We start from the raw sequence: 23069 nt of genomic DNA on the forward strand, positions 1-23069 counted from the left end.
AATATGGGGTTACTCGTTTACAGTAACATGGTGCTTTTTGATTTTTATATAAAAAAAATAGTCATTGTGTTATATGTGTTTATTATATCTCTATTAAATGGAAAAGAAAGGGAAGAAATGACTGAACTATAATTAGGTCCTTTGTCCTTAAAGAGGTAGTGTAGAATTCTGCTCTATGTGTTAATCTTTGTTTAACCAAAGAAGCAAACATACATAGAGTGTAAAAGTGCATAACAGTTAAGCTTGTGTTAGGTGAATAAAGAGTTTCTCATGTTTTATTTAATTCTTCTATCATTCTAATGAATGAATACATTTACAGAGCTAGGTCCACAGCTCCACGGGCATGATACCCTCTTTAGAGTTCAAGGAAGGGAAAAGGTTTTCCTCAGACAGGAAATGGAAAGGGAACTGGACGAGGAAGCCGCGAACTTTCTTCAGTTCAGCGCAGGCCTGGATGGAGTCTTCAGTGGCCATGCAGGAGCGGGACATGTACTCCTTCAGGATCTTATAATTCAGGACTTTGTCCGTGGGTAAGCACCGGAATACCTGCTCACACAGCATACCACCAAACTGTAATGAACTCACCAACACTCAGTGCTGTTAGTACAGGCTCATATTTATAGGTGAGCAATATTGACCTAGGACTTAATACTGAAACTGTGCTCAGCTCTCAAACATAGCTGAACACTTGTAGGTTCTTTAGTTAAAAAGAGTTTGCTGAAATCAGAGGTGTGTGTCAGGTGCAGTTCTATCCTCAAGCCAATTTTTTGAGCCTGACATCATCTCAAGCGATGAATATAATTAAGTCCAACATCAAGTCCATGTTATGTCCAAGTCCATATTTCAGTTTGTGTAAATAATGTGTAAATGATGAAACAGTGTAAATAATGTAGAATGGTATTTTAGCTATGTATTTTGTCCAGTGTTTGTCAAGTGCTTTGGTTAAAAATCATTTTAAAAAGCTTTATATATATATATATATATATATATATATATATATATATATATATATATATATATATATATATATACACACACACACACACACATCATATGGGAATTGATATCAGCTGATACTCAAAGTTTCATTATAAATGTAAGTTTTAAAAACAAAAAGGTGGTGTCATTCCATCTCTACTTACAAAATAATAAATAGAATAAAATTAGGAACCGCATTTAAAATGAGCCGATACTTCAACAGATGGCTTCTTGATCAAATGGAACAAATTGCACAAAACAGGCAATTCAATAAACATTAACAACTTAAAATAGCATAATATAAATAAATCACACACACACACACACATATATACACATATACACATGCACATATGTTACAATTTCCCTCCTATCCATCCTTCCATCCATCTTCTTCCACTTATCTGGGTCAATTATTAAGCTTTTTATGACATTTTATTATTTGTTATAGTTTTCTATTTATAAATCTAAGTAAAATAAACAGTTAAACAAATATTTATTTTATTTTTTCATTATTAATATTACTGCCCTTATGACCTAGAAATGTTGGTTAATTACAGGATACATAATGATGACATCACCTAATAAATAACATCATATCAATTATACTCGTATTATCATATAACCTGATTAAAGTACTGGAGCTAGATCCGCTACTAAGTGAAAGTAACAGCAGAATCAATGAACTCATTTTACTTTACTGATGACAGTGATCCTATTCTAATACTGACCTAATGTTCTTACTTATTTAACACCACATGCTGTGGTTTTATCACTCCATCACATTTTTATTTACCTTGTCATAAACACTGGCATTTTTGGCTGCAGTTACCATCCAGATCTCCTTGTAGAACCTGTCACTGATAGGATCACTGATATCCATGCTGTTGTCTCCCAGCAGTCCAAGCACAATCCTATCACATACACATGTGCTCATATATCCTTTCTCAAAATAAATCTTATTAGCTCAACTCATCACAACCAACAGTTATGTCTGTAAAATGTGTCCTGGTAAATATTTGCTTTATATTAGGGTTTTGTGTTAATATCCAAATACATATTTAAATGGTCAAAGATGTTTTATCATTAAAAAATAGAAGATTGAATGCACTGAAATCAGCCCACCTGAAGCACTCCATTCGTAGGGACAGAGCAAACCTGCCAGCCTGGTAGTTCTCTCCATCCATGAGTGAGTCCTGGATCTCCATGTCCTCCACCACTACAGCCATCTCACTGTCCCTCTTCCCCAGCATGCTCCTGTCATTGATATTAGCAGAACCTGCATAAAACCACACATTTATAAAAATAATTTTTATATTTCAATGATGTATCTGTAGATACATAGGGCTCGTGCATGACATCTCTTTGGCTCTGCTGCCATCTAGAGGTCTTTCTTAAAAATTCTTATTAGTGCTCATGAGCCAAGCTGTGCAGGTCCTGTATAATAATTAACCTGACCTTTGCAGTAGATCTACTTATAATATCACATCAATCACAGTTCTTGAAGAAATATAATTAGGCATTAATAGAATATAAACAAGCATAATTACGCTAGATAGCAGATATATACATGTATTAACATATGCACTTTAATGTCCTATTCTATTCTCTTTGTGTGTGTGTGTGTGTGTGTGTGTGTGTGTGTGTGTGTGTGTGTGTGGGTGTGTATCATTTGTCAGCAGCGTGACTGACCGATGATGACAGTACGGTCATCCACGATCATGAGCTTGCTGTGCACATAGATGAGCTCAGTAACTAGACGACCATCCAGATCAGCATGAGTGCGTAAACCACAGAAAGAGATGTAGTTGATCCAGCAGTCAGCCACTACACACACACACACACACACACACACACACACACACACACACACACACACACACACACACATTGTATGTGCACTTACATTACATACAGTATGTGTTGGACATTTATCTTCAGAAAATGTAACCACAACGTTTCCAATCAACTATGAATTATTCAGTTCTATCTATTAAAGGCATTAATATAGAAGCTGCATTATACACAGTATACATACATATTGTCAAAAGTCTTACACACATGTAAAGTAATTCTGTAAAGTGAAAGTGCTTTTAAACAAAATCAACAATTTTTCATTAATCCTCACTTTAAAGAATTTTGTAAATAAAGTGCTTCTACAATTATAATGAATGAATATAATTATATTTATAATAAAATATATAAAATATATACATTTAAAATATGTATTATATTTAGAATTATATAAACAATTACTCTCTCTCACTCATTTTCTACCGCTTATCCGAACTACCTCGGGTCACGGGGAGCCTGTGCCTATCTCAGGCGTCATTGGGCATCAAGGCAGGATACACCCTGGACGGAGTGCCAACCCATCGCAGGGCACACACACACTCTCATTCACTCACGCAATTACACACTACGGACAATTTTCCAGAGATGCCAATCAACCTACCATGCATATCTTTGGACCGGGGGAGGAAACCGGAGTACCCGGAGGAAACCCCCAGAGGCACGGGGAGAACATGCAAACTCCACACACACAAGGTGGAGGCGGGAATCAAACCCCCAACCCTGGAGGTGTGAGGCGAACGTGCTAACCACTAAGCCACCGTGCCCCCCCATATAAACAATTATAATGAATGAATGAATGAATGAATGAATTAATATAATTACATTTGAAATTACATTTAAGAAATTAAATGTAGCTCGACTATATTCTTGGTAAATCATTACCAGTACCATCAGATTATACTGTATCAAGAAATCCTGTTTTATTTCAACTTGGAACGCTGCTGTGACTTTGGTATTTCTCTTACTTGATTCTGTCTCTGCTTAATTTATATCTTACGTTTTTCCTTTTATTTTCTTACACGTTTGTTCTAAATCTGCTCTATTTGAATGACACCTTAATAGAAAAGATATCAAATGAAGACAATATACAGTATACAGCAGTATATACAGTACATACACATCCATTGTAAACTTGACCAGGATACACGTTGCTAGACCACCACAAGCTGCATTAAACTGTTTTAATGCACCTTAGAGATGTGATGTCTGTACTGACCTTTAATAAAGATAAATAAAAAAAATATAAATATCCATCCATCCATTTTCTGTACCTGTACAGGGTCTGTCAGGACAGGCAGGGATAACAAACATGATTTATTAACAAAAAAAAACATGAAAACAAAAAACACGGCTAAACAAACAGGTAACATAAACCAACAACGAAAAGAGGAGGACTCCACGAAGATAGATGCAACATGGGGGAAATAAATGGCCATGAAAATTAACAGGCAATTAGGAATAGGTGAGTCCAAACGCAAAGCACGTGACAGCACATGGACAGAGCGCCACCTAATATTCCAGCAGAGAATGTCCTGACAGAGTCCTGACAGGGTCAAAGGATGCCTGGAGTCTATCCCAGGGAACTAGAAGCACAAGAGAGTAGGCAGAGTGCCACCCAAAAATAGGACACAATGTGGACGATTTAGAAATGACAATCAAACTATAATGCATCTGGACTGGGGTGGAAACTGAAGTACCTGGAGGAAGCCCCTGATTTAGGAGACAAGAATTGAACCCACCATGGAGGTTAATATAATGCATTTGGACTGGGAAGGACACTTCGGAAGTGTTGGCTAAAATGGTTAAGGCTCTTTGGTTGTTGCGAGTCATGGTTCAATCCCCGGAACTGCCAAGTGAAACGAAATGAAATAGGGAGCATAGAAGCCTTTATTATTGCCAAATATACATTACAGTGGAATTCTTTTCCTCACAAATTCCAACTGTATGTTGAAGTCAGAACACAGGGGCAACTATGTTACACCTTGACCTATGGAGTAAGGAGGGTTAAGGCCATTGCTTAACTGCCCAACAGTGGCAGCTTGGCAGTGCTGGGGCTTGAACCCTGACCTTCCGACCAACAACCCAGAGCCTTAACCACTTGAGCCAATAATGCCCTTAACCGTTTCTCCTGTATCGTAGATTCCCCGTGCTCTGACTTTAACCTCCAAAGATGGGATATGTGAAGAAAAGATTCCAATTTCATTGTGCTAATGTGTAATAAAAATAAAGGCTACTGCTTTTCCTAAGCACTAAGCCAAGCCTTGCCTCTAGAATAAAGGTGTTCCCTTGGTGAATTGGTTATTGTACTGTGTACGCACATGCATATGTTAATAGTTACAGTGCGAAAAGATGGATCTCAATACCATATGACTACTGTTGGATAGAGCCAGATATGCATCAAATGCTGGAAAAGCAAAGAAAGTGCAGGATCTGGAGGATTTTTATGAATAAAGTGGTCTCCGATAAGAGGCTCATGAACAACATGTTATTTTGAAATATGTAAACATCTGTTACGTGAATTTTTTTTCTGTATTGAGTCCAGACAGCCTAAAGTGAAAGATGTAAACAGCTTTACTTACTCACACGTTTGAGTCTGTCAATAATGGCGTGCTCTCCTCTGCACATGGTCCTGAAGGTACATAGACAGCAACGTGAATGTCACTATTACATATCTCCATGATCCCGAGTCCACCTGTCTCCCCCTTCCCTTTCATCATTGCCCAGTAATGGCTTCTGTGTAGCGTGAGACCTGTTGTTTCGGCGTTACCCGTGTATAATTGTCCAGTCTGCGTCTAAGCGTTTAATTGAAGCAATTTGGTGATTACAGATGAAGCATGTGTCACTGATTACCTGTAATTAAAGTGCATGATTGCCTTGATGGCTTGTCCCCCTCCAGAGGAGATGTCACCTTCAAAGCCGGGCAGCAAAGGCATCACCACGTACACCCGGAACTTTTTCTTCTCTCTACAGGACTGAGACATGATCAGAGGCACGGGCAAGCTTCTTGGCCTGTCTGACAAGTGTCTCACACTGTGCTGGTGCGTGTGTGTGTGTGTGTGTGTGTGTGTGTGTGTGTGTGTGTGTGTGTGTGTGAGTGACAGAGATAAAGAGAGGAACATATGTCCACACCTGTATGCCTGAAGGATTCTCTCAGTCAGTGCGTCTCCGATGCTGTTGTGTACGGTCTTGTCAGAACAGCTTATGAAGAACTGATTCTGTGACACAAATAAGTTTGTATTGTTTGCATAGAAATAGCGATGTACGTATGATTTCAGTTTTAAACCTGAATTCTACCTCTATGTAGATGAAGTGTTTGCTGTTCTGTATGGCTGAGATGTAGGCCAGATGAATGGACTCTTCATGCACCTTTGTACCGATGGACCACTGGCACACTGATCTCAACACCTGCCATTTAATCCAAAGAAATGGATTTTATATTACAGCTTGCTCTTGCATATGTAGGCACATTTTTAGCTTTTATCTTAGTCAGAAGAGAAGTTCATTGTTCATGGTGCCAGTGTTTACTTGTACGTTGGCCTGCGTGTATTTAACCCAGAGCTTGGGTGGCTTGCTGGGTTCGTAAAGAGACTTGGGCACCAGGCAGGGATAACACGTCGCCCCCGACCGCTTCTTCACCAGCTAGAAAATAAAGGAGAGCTGATTAAAATCAGACAGCATGTCACTTGTCGAATCCCCAATCACACCTTTAAAGAGCGCTAATTACTCCAACACATCCATGTAGCCCACCGTGCTGACCATCGACCCCAGCCCACTGGCTGAGCACCTCATGAGGCTGAGAACTCCCTTCAGGTTGAATAAAAGTTGCCGTGCCCCCTCTTTGTCCTTAACAGTGCGCTTGATTACAATAAATGCAAGGCCACGAGGCTAAAGACACTTTCAAACTGCATTTTTAATGACTATTGTCCTTACCAGACGACACTCAGACTGTTTTGATCTGCACCACTGCTCATCTAAAGCTTAACTGCTGTTGGCTTAAATGATATGTTCCATTGTTGTTCTCTTTATCATGTTTTAATACACAAAGCAGCTGTAATGGTTTTGCATTTTAAATTCTCTCGCCCTATGTGTATCAGTTTATACTGGAGTGCATCTTAACTGAGGTAGTGTTACTACATTTGGATCATCTTTCAAAAGAATTAGCTCAAGTCAGATATAAACTTTATGTAAAAACTATTTGTTTTTACAGTTTAATTATCCGGTCACGTTGGGTCTCTGTAATGTGTTTTTTCCTCTCCGCACATTTCACACTTAAACGCTTTCACCCCTCTTGGAGGAAATGCTCGGCGTGCAAATTAGCAAGCTGTACTGCGTGTCAACATTGACCGCAGGCTAAACAATAATCTGGACCTGGTGTTTTTAAACAGATGGTTACTAATACAATAAAAGTATTGAATTTATTTTAGCAGCAGGCATCTCAGGCAATTAACAACTGGCAAAATGTGTTGATTAAAACCTATTGAATCCTGAAGGGAGGACTGATCTTAACCGGACTTGCAGGATGTTGGCAGGCATCCGAGAGGCAGCCCAAACGGCTCTGACCTTGACAGAGATTCACAACATCCAAATCGTCACAGCCCCAAAAATAGCCTCTGTGTGTGTGTGTGTGTGTGTGTGTGTGTGTGTGTGTGTGTGTGTGTGTGTGTGTGTGCCCGGCTTGGCATTGTCTCTATTTTGAGAGGCATTTATGTGTGAATAGCTATTGCTCAGGAGGGAGAGAGGAGTGTGCTGGTTTTTGGGTAGCATTATCTGTGTTCTTGTGTTTGTCTATCAGAAAGTATTAGTTTATATCTCTGACAGAGATTCGATAGCACAATGCTGGACTATCAGTCCCTGATTTGGTATAGGAGCATTTATTTTCTTGTAATTTATTGATGGTTCAAGTTCTCAGTTTTGGACTCTACAGTGTGCGAATAAAAGAATCGTTATGTCTTAATGGAAAATCCTGCCCCAATGTCTAAGGAAGAAAAGTAATTGAAATAAAAAGCCAACAACAAGCCCATGCACTGAAATGTGCTAATATAGTATGTCATACTGTTGCATACTCTCATTACTGATTGAATTGTTCTCACTTTGACATTTTTTCTTTGTGGCGTGATGAATACAGAAAATAGCTGAGTGTCGATCTCTAATCAGCACCAGTCAACTGGCACCAAAGGAAATAAATGAGAGTGCACTGTCTTTGAGCGCAGAATTCTCATTTCCCCTAAACACCTCATCAGAAGCATTCAGCCGCCTTTTGTTTGGCCTCCTGCGCTGTGCACACACCTGGCTCCTTCCACTTTAATTATTCACCAGGAGAGTGTCTGATCTGTAGCCAAGCCTGAAATATGACTGGCATATTGCAAAGGAAATCATACAGGCCTCAAACCAATTCAATTACTGAACAATCAGAGTAAAAAGGCCTCTAATTGCTTTAAAAGGGAGCTGGGAGAGCAGACTCGCCATTGAATGCTGTCGGCATTCAGAACAAGACACAATGCACAACTGCAGGGGGTGCTAAGCTCAAGCTAATAAAGATCACTTCAAAAAAAGACTACAAGAGGTTGGGGGTGGCTGAGGTTCATGCATGTTTTTGATCTTTAATTCTGATGAATTTTTTTAGTTCATATTGCTAACTTTTTTTATGTAGATTTGCATATGGACGACTGTAGTATCACAGAACGGATCACAGATCAATTCAGAATGAATAGAAGATCTGTTGTTTAAACCAGAGCTTTGAAAACTTTTTGCAGCCATGGAGCACTTTAACTGATAAATTATCCTGATGACCCTTCAGTATACTTTTTTTAATAAGAATATCTCTACTGCATTATTCTTACTCCATACTTCATACTCCAATATTTAGCTTGCTGTGAAAATATATTCAAGTATTCCTAAGTCTAGTTGTTTTTGATGACTGAGGTTAAAATCTATAAGAACGGCGATAATGTTGACACTGGTGAGTTGTGATTTCCACTCTCGATTACCAAAATAAAATAAAATAATATTAAATTAAATTAGATTAATTGCAGACCTCCTGGTGATATTACACACTTAAAGAAAAGTTCCTATCATTATGTATAATGATATTATTATTATTATTATTATTATTATTATTATTATTATTATTATTATTATTATTCATTCATTTTCTACCGCTTATCTGAACTATCTCGTGTCACGGGGAGCCTGTGCCTATCTCAGGCGTCATCGGGCATCAAGGCAGGATACACCCTGGACGGAGTGCCAACCCATCGCAGGGCACACACACACACACTCTCATTCACTCACGCAATCACACACTACGGACAATTTTCCAGAGATACCAATCAACCTACCATGCATGTCTTTGGACCGGGGGAGGAAACCGGAGTACCCGGAGGAAACCCCTGAGGCACGGGGAGAACATGCAAACTCCACACACACAAGGTGGAGGCGGGAATCGAACCCCGACCCTGGAGGTGTGAGGCGAACGTGCTAACCACTAAGCCACCGTGCCCCCCCTATTATTATTATTATTATTATTATTATTATTATTATTATTATTAATAATAATAGTAATAATAATAATAATAATAATTCATGTAATAATTTCCCCCTTTTTTTCCCTACCTTTGTGTAGTTCCATCGCTGGATGAAATGCCTGGCGATGTCCCTAGCAGCTTTCCCATGTACCACGACTCCAACGTCATGCCAGGGCATCCTCGGTGTCTTATACCTGTCGATGAAATCTGTGCGAGATAACAGCACACAGCAAACCAGTTTAAATGGAAGTTGATACAGTGTGTGTACTGAATATATTTATTTCACTGTGACTCTGAGATGCTGATCATCATAACAAGGCCTAAGTTCCTGTTTCTGGCAATGGAAAAGATGTCAGGACTGCTCATATTTCTTCTGGGTCATAGCCAGAGTGAGAAATTGAAAAAAGTAGTACTGGAAATGATTATAGTTCTCATCAAGAGTTCTTCTACTTGGCTTCTTTTCTTTCCGACTGAATCCATTTCTTTTCTGATATAAAACACAATTCTGTGGTGAAGCCGTCACTTCCTTAGTTTATTCATATGTTTCTTTCATATGACCACATGCAGCTGGGTTATAATAAAGTAAGTAATATGAATCATGTCCTTCAGAATTGGACTTCAATGGAAAAAATGGAAAAAAAAAAAAAGTGTGAGGAGCACCTTGGAACCAAATAATAAAAACTTTATATTTCATCTCTCTCTCTCTCTCCCCCCTTTCTCTCTCTCTCTCTCTCTCTCTCTCTCTCTCTCTCTCTCTCTCTCTCTCGCCCCCCCCCCTCTTTTTCAGTACCATCAAATGGCTTGTTGAGTTTGACCCAGTCTTTGAGGATGAAGTTGCAGTAATCTTTGCCGTGCCAGAAGCGAGTCTCTCCACAAAGCTCTGTGCTGCTTCTGAGCGAGCTGTGACTTCTGAGTGAGCTAGTGTCTGAAATAAAAAATTAAGAAAAGCTCCAGGAATACAAACATTAAGCAAGGCCTCTTTCTGTGATTGTCTCTTTATATGCTGAAAGGAAATATATAAAATATATATTGTGTGTGTGTGTGTGTGTGTGCGTGCGTGCGTGCGTGCATGCGTGTGTGTGTGTGCGTGTGTGTGTGTGGGTGTGTGTGGGTGTGTGTGTGTGTGTGGTGCTGACCATGAGGTAGGAGATGGAAGTGATGCATGCCCAGTGTGTAGGAGTCAGTGGAGCGCAGAGACAGGCTCTTACTGTACCACTCTGGGACAAGCAGCGATCTAGAGCTCACACTGTTCCTTCTGTTGCAGTGCTCTGTATGAGGAATACACACACACACACACACACACACACACAACATTCTGATAAAAGTCTTATACTAACCACAAAGATTTCATAACACTAACATTTTCTATTGATGAATGACACTTTAATCCATGTGTAGTTACATTTGTAAAATGCCCACAACACAAGTTATCATTTACGTTATCACAGCTGTAAATAGTTGCTCCCTCAGCAGCCTCTTTCTGATAAATGCTGATAAATGCTGATTTCTGATAAATAAAAGTCACCTCGCAGAAAACTTCATATCAACAATGACAGATTTTTTTATTTATGTACAGCTTCTGCCATTCAAGTCAAGATGCAAGCTGTTACTAATAAAACAAGCCTAGAAATACTGCCAGATGAATCAGACCAATCAGAATAGAGAATTCAACTGTGCTGTTTGTCCAGTAAAGTCCTATCCAAAGTCCAATCAGGATGCAACTTTTTTCTAGCATCAATGCAGAAAGGTAACATCTAGCTCCACGGTCCTGTGTACACGTCTATCATTTGTGTGTGTGTGGTTTCTTACTGAACCCTGTGCCTTCTGTTCTGCCCTTGTCCTCTGCTGGTGTAATGTGGATTCGATTGACAGACAGAGTGAGGTTAGGGTTGGTCTCTCCAAGCTCCTCCACCAAACAGGTTTCTCCTGCAGCTTCTCCATCCAACTCCTCTTCTTCCATCACTGACCTGAACTTCAGCTGCTTATCCTCTTCAGACACTCCTACAGCCTCCTGATTGGATAAGGAATGCACTCAAGGTCTGGCAAATTGTTAGCTTTTACCATTTTACTGTCTTGCTTAATACCGTGTTAACACATGCTGACTGACCTACGTCTCGGTGACAGTATCTCCACAGTAATATCTGCCACCTGCTCTCCAGTAAACAAACAGCATCCATAGGGAGATAAGCTGTAACTTATCGCTGCTATATATTTAGCAAAGAAAACTCAGTCTATTCACATGCTTACCCTCACTTAGTGCTGCTGCATAATGTTTACATTATGGCGATATTGAAGGCAGCTGAAGTATTTAGTCGCCTGTAGACTCTAGTAATGGTCCACCTGTCCTAAATCAATGGCTAGACTTCATGACATAAATTAGAGTATCGGTGAGTGTAATTTGTTAGTTAAGCCCTCTCTGACCCCATATACTGAACGCTTTTTGAATGCAGCAGGAAAAATGTCCTGTGAAGTGTGCGGGTTAATGGCTCATGGAGAATCATAGTGGTCTGGACTTGGCAAATGGCAAATGTCACAGCAGTCTCCTCCCGGTGGGTATAATTTTATTAAGTGCAAATATCACTAGGCTCCTTAGGAAACGTTTGGAAAAGGTTACACCAACAGCTGTAACAGTTTCATGTATATTAGCAAAGATTTTACAGTCGAGGAGACTTGGGTTGATAGATACAGTCACTCATGCATGAGCCTAGAAGCCCCTAAGTACATGCAATAAACACTTCGATTTGAAGGGCTGAAATCATGTTTATTTAAAAGCCCAGGCCCATATTTAATGACACAATGGCAAGCAGGTAGACTGCAGCCTGCAAGAGGGGGCATATAAGAGAAATCATTCTCCCCATTCAGTGGCCCCCAGTAATTTGTTGAGTCACTCATCCATGCAGACCCTTTATGTTTAATGCAACTCTCCAGGGGAAGGAAGTACCCAGTAAGGCCAGGCGATGTTCCTCAGCGTGAGAGCACTGGGATTAGCAACCGCAGGCCCTTCAACTGTGCCCCAGATGCTCTGTAATTGCGATTTTACGTTTGCTAGTGGAAAAAAAAGGAAGATCCAGACCTGCAGACCCTAACCACAAAATCAATCCATGTAACAACAAAGCTGGTACTGGTTTTAAATGCAGTCCATGATGGTCTTCTCTGGTCAATATTCTGCCCTGTTACAAAGGGAGAGAAAAAAAATCTACGTACCTGTTGGATCATGTCGGAACTTGCTAAAATGTTCCCTTTTTATATATTCATAACATGTATTATAACTAACGTAATTATGTTTCCGGGATAAATTATATCGCCTTCATGAATTGTTCATGTAGATTTAAAGAACATAAACTGCCTGTTATACACACAGAGACATTTCATTAGTGCCTGGGTCCAATAACAACAGCTTGGTGGTTTCCACATAATCAGGGTCCAAATATGACCATGTAAGAGGTTTGTAACTTTTACACTGGAAAATGACCATGTGAGTGATTTGTGAGTGATTGACTGGTTTACATGTGTCATAAACCTGAAATTTACATTATTATTACAAATAATATGAGAATTTGGGGAAATAATTATAGAGAAACTGTACTGATTCACAACTGTATTGATTCAGATGATCTGTCTCGGTTTAGTCGTTTCTCTCAAAAGTCTGATTTCCTGACACCCTAAACCCCTTTGTCTTCCGAAGTTTAGATTTTTGTTTAGTAAGATTTTTCACAACATCAGGTGCATGTTTCATTCCCCTACTGAGCACTGTGACAGATCTCAGAAACACCCAGCTGGCGATAGCGTGGCACCTTCCCTGATGAGGGCAGCCTGATGTTGACAAACATTGCAGTGCCACTGTGGGCTATTGCTCTCCACGGGTCACATTTACAGCAAGTTTACTCCTGTCTAATTCACTTATGGCTCAGAGGAGAAGGCTGTCTGAACAGCTAGTGATACCTTCTATTTCTGAGCCTCCCTTCAGTCTATTTACTGTATATCCTTGAACAGTGTTGGTGAAATATTTTCATTAAGGAGTTGTACTACAGAAAGTCACCTGCTGCTCTCTGACATGGTATAGAGGTTTGGTTTGAAATCCTTGATATTAGTATTAATACATTTCTCTGTGCATCTATATGAAGGATATTATCATAATTATATGTTGATGTCAACAAGCATGATGACGGTGATAATGATGATGATGAAACTTTGCTTGTATTACTTACACGGGTGAGGTCGGGGGAAACTGCCGGGCTGGCCTGAGGACTCCTTCTCACACTACCCACATCGGTTAGTCTGTGTTGGGAGTCATCCCATCTCCCATAGGCAAGATCTATACCTCCCAGGAATGCCAGTGACTGGTCAATAACCACTGATTTCTCATGGTGAGCCCAGAGTAATGATGTGGAAGGTACATGGTCAGGGTGGCGGATCACCTGTCACTCAAGACAGATATAAAATCTTTCTTCCCAAAATAATACATCAGTGGTTTCTATAAACATTACAAATGGATGGTAAATTTCAGCAGTGGGTAAATTATATTGACAAGCAAAGTCTACTTCAGTTTCAGCTTCTTTATGCTGATCCATGATCTTAATCAAAATCTTAATCACACTTTTATTAAACAAACCATTTGAACTGATTTGTGTATATTTGAAAGATTGCTAGAAAGAAAAACAAAACTCCTGTTTTCGCTACAGACAGCTCACTGCCAAAAATAGCAGAGCTCAAAAGCTGGTGGCATCCAATGTGAGAAACAAGTACAGCTGCGTCTCCAGCAGGTTTTGCAGAGCCTCCAGAGGATACTGCCCCTAGCAGGTGCTTGTACACCAGCGGAGCCCAAGACTACCTCCACCCAGCTGTGGTGCTACCCATCTCCTTAGGGTGTGGGTCCCCAGCCACTTCCCAGCACCGTTCTTCTGCACAATTTCAAGCACCACTCCAATAAGATAATATGACGGTGTGTCAATCTCTTCCCAGCCTGGGGTTAGCCTGCTGCAGCGATGCGTGCCACACAGCCATGATGCCATGAAGGCTCTTCCGAATTGAAGGTGACCAAGGCAGACTGCAGCCTGAAGCTCTTACCAGGACATTCGACAAGGAACAACCTGACCATAACCAGATGAGATCTGTAGGGTTTAAAACCATGTGATCTCCCCGCTTGTTTTTTTTTTTTTTTGCTGTGAAGTTAGGCAAAACTCAAACATGGTCTAAGTATGCTGCCACTCCCTATGACCAGAGGCCAGAAGCAAGCTGGGTGCTCCGGCACTATGCATGATATATTTTGATAGAGGTTTTGTTCTTAGTGGGATATGACTGGCTGCAGGAGTCGGATAGCAGTATTGGAGGGGAGGAGGGAGGGTAAGGCTGATGCAGGCAGACAGCTCCCCTCTGTATCACTGTCACTGGAGGAGAGGGGGCAGCTTCTAGAAACATTTGACATACTGTATGACTCACCATGATGTTGGAGTGAAGGCCCATCAGAGTCTTCTTGGTGTACTCACTGTTGAGGCCCAGGATCACTTCAACTTCTTTGTAGAGCAAGACACAGATCTTCACCCCTTGCTCCTAGCATGAGAATTGGAAGACAATGAAACTCATCATGACATTCATCTTTTATTCCATCAGAGATCTTTGTAAGGTGCTGAAATTACTCACTGCTTTTCTCTTTAAGACATGGTCTAATCTCCATGTGTTACCATCTACGACAGGTCTTTTCAGGAAGATCTCCGGACTCAGCCTACAGACATCAGCAAAAGAAGTGAATACAGTACAACTGTAGGATCTTTGAAAATTGCTGCTGACGTGTTCTGGAATACTAAAACTCCTGTTTTGCTAAATCATTTAAATCAGAGGTGGAAAAAAACTTTGTTACTTAATTACTAATTTCGAAAAATTTATGGATATAAAATTTATATTATGGAATATGATTGGAGTCTTACCGAGTTAAAGAGTAAAAGTGTTTATTTATTTATTTATTTATTTATTTTAACAAATAAATATTCAATAGGCAACTAGCAAGGACAATTCTATATTTAGCCTAAAACTAGTTTTAGCATAACATTAACAAACATAGAAATAAATAAAAAGTCTGAAATTTTCATCAGATAAAAATATTTACTTTTCTTCTTCAATCCTTTGTAAATTCCATAAGCCAATTATTTTCCCTCCTTACTTCTTTAAATCGAGTAAGAATTAGACACAGTACACATACGTTTATATAAGTACACTTGTGTTGTGCTTTTCCCCCCCCTGGGATTAAGTTAATAATATATCCACATCCTCATAAATTCCACTGTTTTAAGGAAGCGATAGTTTTTATAAGATTTATAATCTTTGCATTTCTTCCAGGCAGCCAGGTATTTACACATTGTCAGAAATATTCATATCAAATATCCCCAGGTGGAATGTGATTTAATTTCTGGAAACTAGCACACACGCTACTTTGTGCAAGCATGAGTCCTGCATATTCCTCTACAACATCAAGGGGTGCGAAATAAGTGCTCACAGCGTCGCCAAAACTAGGAACAAGTGGAATGATTGATGCTGAGTCTAATCTGTACCACCAGGCTGTGATGAAGATTTCCTCCTTTGCACCTTCTAGGGCATCAGCAATGGCATCAAAGTACCCAGCTGCATTGACAAACCTTCAAAAAAGGCATGGGAAGATTTGTTTAAAAACAGTACCAGGGTGTCTTGCAGATATTTCAGATAAAGAAATCGTTCCAACAAAACCAATCAAGATGAGAGAGATCTATTAACTACAGTACAAGGAACTACAAGGAACAAAATATCGAACTGACTTGGAGAAGCGGCCTGTAAAATATGATGGCGGAAAGTTTGATGAAAAGAAAGAAAATCTTTTTTTTAAATGTAATTATAGAGCATTATAGTGTAGTGCATAAAGCTCAAATACACTGTGAATAATGAAACTTTACTCTTCGACATTAGATTGTTCCTCACCATTGTGCTTTAGTGTTTTCTCTGACAGGGGCAAATGAGCCATGCCGATTTTCTCTCAAGAAATCCTGACCAAACCTTTGGACAAATTCATCAATGGAGTGCCCCCACCACTGAGCCTGCCTATAGGTGGAACACTTAATGGTAAGTGCCCTGTAATAAAGAATGAAAAGGACGAGGTGAAAGCGTGAGGTGATTAAATGGTACGAATAAAGATTAACTCTGCAATGAAGTAAAAGCAAATAGTCCAGTAAACGTGCCTACAGAGATTTTCAATTGTTACACCATGCCTGACTCCGGTCTCTTCCGTCCCTATTTTGATGTGGAAACCCTTATCGTAGAGAATCACTGTCCCTACTTGGCCATCTTTTGGCTTCATGTAGAGAACAAAGGAATCTTTCACCACCAGCCATCTGAAACATGAAGCAGGCGCCTGATGAGAGCTGAGACATGAGCGAGAGCCGCTTTAGTCACCATAAGAAAACAGCTGTAATAAGCAGAAATAAGTGAACAGCCACAACAAAAGACATGCTCCGACCCTAGCGCTCAGCTAGCACCGCAACCCGAGACGCACAATTCAATTGGAGCTAAACCCGCATTATTTGCTTTTATGAGCTGTGTGAATTATGCAGGCGTAACCCTAGCTGCCTGTAAAACAGAAATCAAAACAGTGGTTCTCCTCACATGAAGATAGTTCAACAAGACAGTGTGTTATTCTGTCCTACTTATTTCAGAGCCAGTGCTGTTTCATGCTACAACTGCAGGTCACACGCTGATGACTGTAAGTCTGTCAGCCTGAGCTGGACAGAAAACGAGGTATCGGGTCTTCTCTCTTAAAGGGAGTGGTTTGGAGCAACAACAAACATGGGCAGTATCGCATGATTTAAGAGATGAACATATTGCTTTTGGTGGGAAAGTGATATTTATCTTTTTTTTAAAGAAAGGATAGCGATAGTTAAATGTGTATATAGGAACGGCGTCACCTTTTGGACCAGCGATAGCACACGCTGTTGGACCCACACCAGTAACAGACTGGGAATGTGTTTCCTCCAGATTTCTTTAGGATCATTCCTTCACTTTTGACAAAGGAAATGAAAATAAATCACTCAAAAAGGAAGAAAAAAGATATACATAACAAAAAAACAGAAGTGTGTGATCTTTCTTATATCATAGACAGTGTATCCTGGTTTCTTCTTACATTCCCTTTGGTCCAAGCTCCTCGATAAATGATATTTGACTCACTTCTAAGAATTCAAGCTGAAATCGAACACAAAAGTTGGTCATTAGTTTTAAGCAAAAACATTTCAAACAATCTATTGTAAATATGCATGTTGTAAAAATGATGTTTTAGCAAGTAAACATATTTTGAATCTAGCCAGATTCATCTCATATTTCACAAGGAAACGTGTAAGATTATTAAAACCCTATTTCTAGACTTTGAAACTTTTGTATTCTCGAAATATTCTTATTTTGTTGGCGAATCATGTTTTATTTTAACAATTTATTTCCAGAAAACGATCTGTGGAAAAAAACCCCCGAAAATATTAAGCGGTAAATATGTCTAGAAATAGGGGTTATTTCTCTTAGAGTAATCTCACAATGAGAAATATTGGATAACTTTCAATTTATTCTAGATAACTTGTTAAGCTTTTCATTTTTTTTTTGCAGTATACTCACTAATATTTCAGGAAATTATGATTACATTTATTCTTACAATACAAGTTTTATTGGATACATTTCTAGATTGGAATTTGCTTTAATTCTTCCAAAAATGAAGGCCAGCTTGTCTTAGATTTTTAGATGTTAAAAGTGATGGAAGTCATTCCATAACCAGCATAGATAATGGCTTTCAAAGCACATCATTAATGTTATAGAGACCAGCATCAAATATGTATATATATATATATATATATATATATATATATATATATATATATATATATATATATATACATACATACATATATATATATATATATATATATATATATATATATACATATATATATATATATATATATATATATATATATATATATATATATACTCACCAGCCACTTTATTAGGTACACCTTACTAGTACCGGTGTGGTCTTCTGCTGCTGTAGCCCATCTGCTTCAAGGTTCGACATGTTGTGCATTCAGAGATGCTCTTCTGCATACCTCGGTTGTAACGAGTGGTTATTTGAGTTACTGTTGCCTTTCTATCAGCTCGAACCAGTCTGGCCATTCTCCTCTGACCTCTGGCATCAACAAGGCATTTGCGCCCACAGAACTGCTGCTCACTGGATATTTTCTCTTTTTCGGACCATTCTCTGTAAACCCTAGAGATGGTTGTGCATGAAAATCCCAGTAGATCAGCAGTTTCTGAAATACTCAGACCAGCCCGTCTGGCACCAACAACCATGCCACGTTCAAAGTCACTTAAATCACCTTTCTTCCCCATTCTGACGCTCGGTTTGAACTGCAGCAGATCGTCTTGACAATGTCTACATGCCTAAATGCATTGAGTTGCTGCCATGTGATTGGCTGATTAGAAATTTGTGTTAACGAGCAGTTGGACAGGTGTACCTAATAAAGTGGCCGGTGAGGGTATATATATATATATAACCCTAGCCCTAGCCCTAACCCTAACTTACTGTTGCAGGATGATTCCTGTATAATGTTTTTTTCAAAATGTTCTTGAGATAGTCTTCGAGCTGCATCTGAAGAGTCACAAAGCACAAAGTTCATTACAATAACCAGTAAATAAATAAAAAGAGAGAGAAAAGAATAAGGAGTAAGATTATAATGTAACTTTTCTGCTGATCAGCTGCTCCTCCTTGACTAAAGCATCAGGTCTGCGTGGCAGCGTGGGCATATGTCCTGGCCGACACCTCCTGTGACCTTCCACTGAACTCCTTCTGACTGAGTGACTGGGAGAGAGATATAGCTTGTAGTTTAACATTATCATTATCACCAAGTTGTTGGTTGTGTCTCTGATCCATTTCGCTGCAAAGATCTGACAATCATCAGCATTGTCTATACAGTGGTGCTGTGAACACTAACAGACAGCTGTGGGGGAGCACATCTGGGACAGCTGTCAGCACAGGGCAGTGGGCTTCAATAGATTGGTGAGAATGTGGCACTTTTGCACTTGGACTGATTATCCCCAACTGGAAACGTGAACTTTGCTTAATCACCATTCAGAGAAGTGGGGTTTTTTTGTTACTTTTCAAAAATGTTTTTATTTAAAAACTATTAAAGATTTAAAAGATTCCCTTCTGAGTACTAAGGTTGGATTTTGAGCTAAGAATAATATTATTCTCTACAGGGCTGAAAGGCAATTAAAGGAAGTTAGTGTATTTGTGCATGTGTGTGTTTGTGTGTATAGCTTACATACGGCTCGGCAGCGGGATCTTTAATAAGGCCTTGAACTTAAGGAGCTCCTGATGAAGCATTTGAAAATGCTTGAAACGTCTCTTGATTTTCCATTTGAAGTTCCCGTAGCTTAGCTCGATAGTGTACAGATTAGGATTCAACACCTTTCAGAGAAATTTAAAACCATGATATCATTTAAAGCCAGTTCAAAATATTACACATACAATTAAATAAGCCTTTTTTCAATGAAAGGAAAATACTACTACTACTACTACTACTAATAATAATAATAATAATAATAATAATAATTATTATTATTATTATTATTATTATTATTATTATTATAATTATAATAATAATAATAAGAAGAAGAAGATGAAGAAGAAGAAGAAGAAGAAGAAGAAGAAGAAGAAGAAGAAGAAGAAGAAGAAGGAAAAGATCTTTAGAATTTAAAATATATATATTTTAGAATATAATATAATCTGCATTTTCATATACACATCTTTGTAGTTAGTCTTTGGTAGATGAAAGTGATTCCTAAGTAAAAGTTTTGAAAGGCTAAAATTTCATCTTATTTCCAATGTCCCTGGTTGTGTCTGTAGTGTTAAGATAATAAATATTTTTATCTACCCTTGTACATGTAAAGCGCTCCACCTCTGTCACCTGCACCAGGATTGGCATGTCGTCAAGGAACACCTTACAATCCAAAGACTTAAACGGAAGAAACGAATATATTGCTTGAAAAGTATGATTTCTTGATTCTGAAAAGAAGCAGGGATTATTATTATAATGATATCACTTTATATAAAGTCACTTTATAACACATTTCTAGCCAACAACCTACAGAATACAACTGATTATAAACTCACACACACACACACACACACACACACACACACACACACACACACACACACACACACACACACACACACACACTGAAAATCCACTGGTCTAATGTTGGACCTGTAATTTTAGGCCTGCAGATAGCAGCATAACAAACTAGCAATCGTGCAATAGTAGTAAGTGATTAGACGGACTATGTAAACTTTGAAGTGCACAATAATGGGTTGAGGGGGAGAGAGGCTACAACTGAAGTCCACCAGGGTGGCAATTCATGAGTCCAGCTGGAGGACTATAATATTGGCACCTAGGGGTCACTACGCTCTGTTGTAGCAGATAACACAAGAATATCACAAATACTGAAACACAACAGCAATGTACAGATAGATAACAAAAGGCAAAAACAGTAGCTCATTTTAAAAATGGTGTTTTATCCCTTTGACAAAGCTACATGTATCTGTAAAATCTCTACAAAAGCACAATAGTGTTGTTATGTTATGTGCTTGTTGTGGTGACACCAACAGGTTGATTTCATCCTATGTATTCTTCTGAAAGAAATTGAAATGATTTGCATGGGTTGTATTTACCACACTCCAAAATCCTTTTATACAGTACAGTGATAGTGGATTAGTGGTGATGATTTACAAGAAAAATATAAGATGTCACAAAAAATGCTCTAGTACTATCTACTCCTAAGTACACAAGGTACAAACAGTGTCATGTTGTTATTCTCACAATGCATTCTAGCTGGTAAAAATATTATAGCAAAACTTCTACTTAGTTAATGTGCTTTATACTACAACCCTGTCAAAGCACAGTTACATATATTATTTTCGTCATCATTTTCAGAAGCCCATCTTAGATCCGTTTAATATCTAAAATCCTGAATTTAATATTGATGCACTTGTTATAAGTTATATCTTTGTTAGAACGTTATTGTAATGTTTATTACATCTCCAGTGCCATCACTTGTACCAGTCAGGGTTAACATAGTCTATTTTATTTTTCCTTTATGAGAAAGACTTGATGATTGAATTAAACGGTCACAAATTTAAACATAACTAGAAACAGATTAAATCTCTGGTGTCATTTTTTTAATAAAACAAAATGCTAGTGTTGGCAAATTGCTGTTATATTAGAGGAATAAAATACTTTGGGATGCTCTGCTATCGGAATATAATCCACTTCAGGATTATTTTCCTATAACAGCAAATTTTATACTGTTTTAAATACTAAAGTTTGACATTAATTGAAATATTACAAGACTAGCAGTTTACTTATGCTTTAAATATCATGCATGTAATAATAACTATTTAGGAGCATTTATATAGGCCTCTGGTATCAGGTATTATATGACATTATCATAATCATAAAATGTAAGCATCAGATAGATTCATTGAATTTATTCCTCTTGGCATAATCATCTAAAACTCTATGTCAAAAATCATAGTAAAGGATGATGTTTATATATCAATATGAAGATTTAGTGTATGATCAATTCTTGAAAAATAATTTGAATAAATCATGTATGACTAGCAGTGTGTAATGGAGTAAAAGACCACTATAAGAGCAGGCACAGACCCTGCAGTTTGGCATCACACTGGTCCACATCCAGATCCTTTGAATTGTCCTGCAGGTCGAGGTGATCCAGACTGGTCACGAAGACACTCGTGTCTGTCTCCATCCGCTTCAGACGGAGGGGTTTCTGACGCACAGCCATTCCCTGACTCACTCACACTCCAAATAATGTCTAGAAGCAATCACAGAAGCCAATTTTTTTTTGTAATTTGTCATTTTTTGTTAGTTTTGTAATGAAATCTAAATCAATTTATAACGAATACATTTGGTGTGCATCATAAAAATGGGACAAGACTGTAGAAAGAATACAGAAGAAATAAAATCCGGTTTATGCAATAACAATTCTCTTTACATAATAAAACCTCACTGCAGTTTTATCAAGTAAGAAGTAAACACGTGTAAAAATACAACAACAAAAAACATCCAAGCAATGAACAAATTCAGTCTATTGTTATATCATCATAACCTGCTAGATATAAATATGTAATCAATAATTTTATTACTAAATATCAATATGTTGATGATGTATATTATTTATTCCAATGAAGAAGTGTGATTTCTAGGTGTTTAAGCATAAATCTGAACATTCCTGTTTGTTTAATTCCTTAGCTTTGCTTCTAGTGTCTATGTGACAATATTACTTTGTTCTTAATTAGCTCTATTTCGCTAGTAATTTCTTTAGTAAATACCCATTTGCACAAAAAAAAACACTTGGCTTGCAGCCACTGATCATTGCCCCCTCATGCAAAATGCATGAAGTATGGATTTCATATCTGCCGGCTGTAGTGTTCAGCTCTCTGTTACGCTCAGGGAGAGAGCTGTTAATGAGGGGGCATCTCCCCATCTCTCCACACCAGCAACCATGCTATTGGTCCAAGTGCAAAATGACATTCTGGCCATCAGAAGATGAGAGGATGTAATGTTTTCTGGTCCCATGCAGGGTGATAGACATTGATTTCGCATGATTTAATGGAACGTGTACTCAAGGAAA

General features: G+C 38.5%; 1 protein-coding gene across 1 annotated transcript; it reads right to left on the minus strand.

Moving 5' to 3' along the window:
• Positions 1-93: 93 nt before the first annotated feature.
• On the minus strand, positions 94-22220 carry si:ch211-168k14.2 (phospholipase D1). The gene is made up of 26 exons (XM_060877264.1): positions 22082-22220; positions 20288-20418; positions 19676-19821; positions 19095-19212; positions 18937-19002; positions 17497-17555; positions 17282-17374; positions 16559-16711; positions 16302-16451; positions 15902-15985; positions 14997-15078; positions 14796-14906; positions 13565-13774; positions 11166-11367; positions 10493-10624; positions 10147-10281; positions 9445-9563; positions 6358-6471; positions 6127-6237; positions 5962-6047; positions 5683-5796; positions 5412-5461; positions 2671-2805; positions 2104-2257; positions 1775-1892; positions 94-546 (listed from the first exon to the last, which is right to left on the minus strand). Exons 1-26 carry the CDS (start codon positions 22218-22220, stop codon positions 322-324), a joined length of 3237 nt encoding a protein of 1078 aa, XP_060733247.1. The 3' UTR covers positions 94-321.
• Between the last annotated feature and the right edge of the window lie 849 nt (positions 22221-23069).

This window comes from Tachysurus vachellii, chromosome 8 (assembly GCF_030014155.1).
Source record: "Tachysurus vachellii isolate PV-2020 chromosome 8, HZAU_Pvac_v1, whole genome shotgun sequence".
NCBI lineage: Eukaryota > Metazoa > Chordata > Actinopteri > Siluriformes > Bagridae > Tachysurus > Tachysurus vachellii.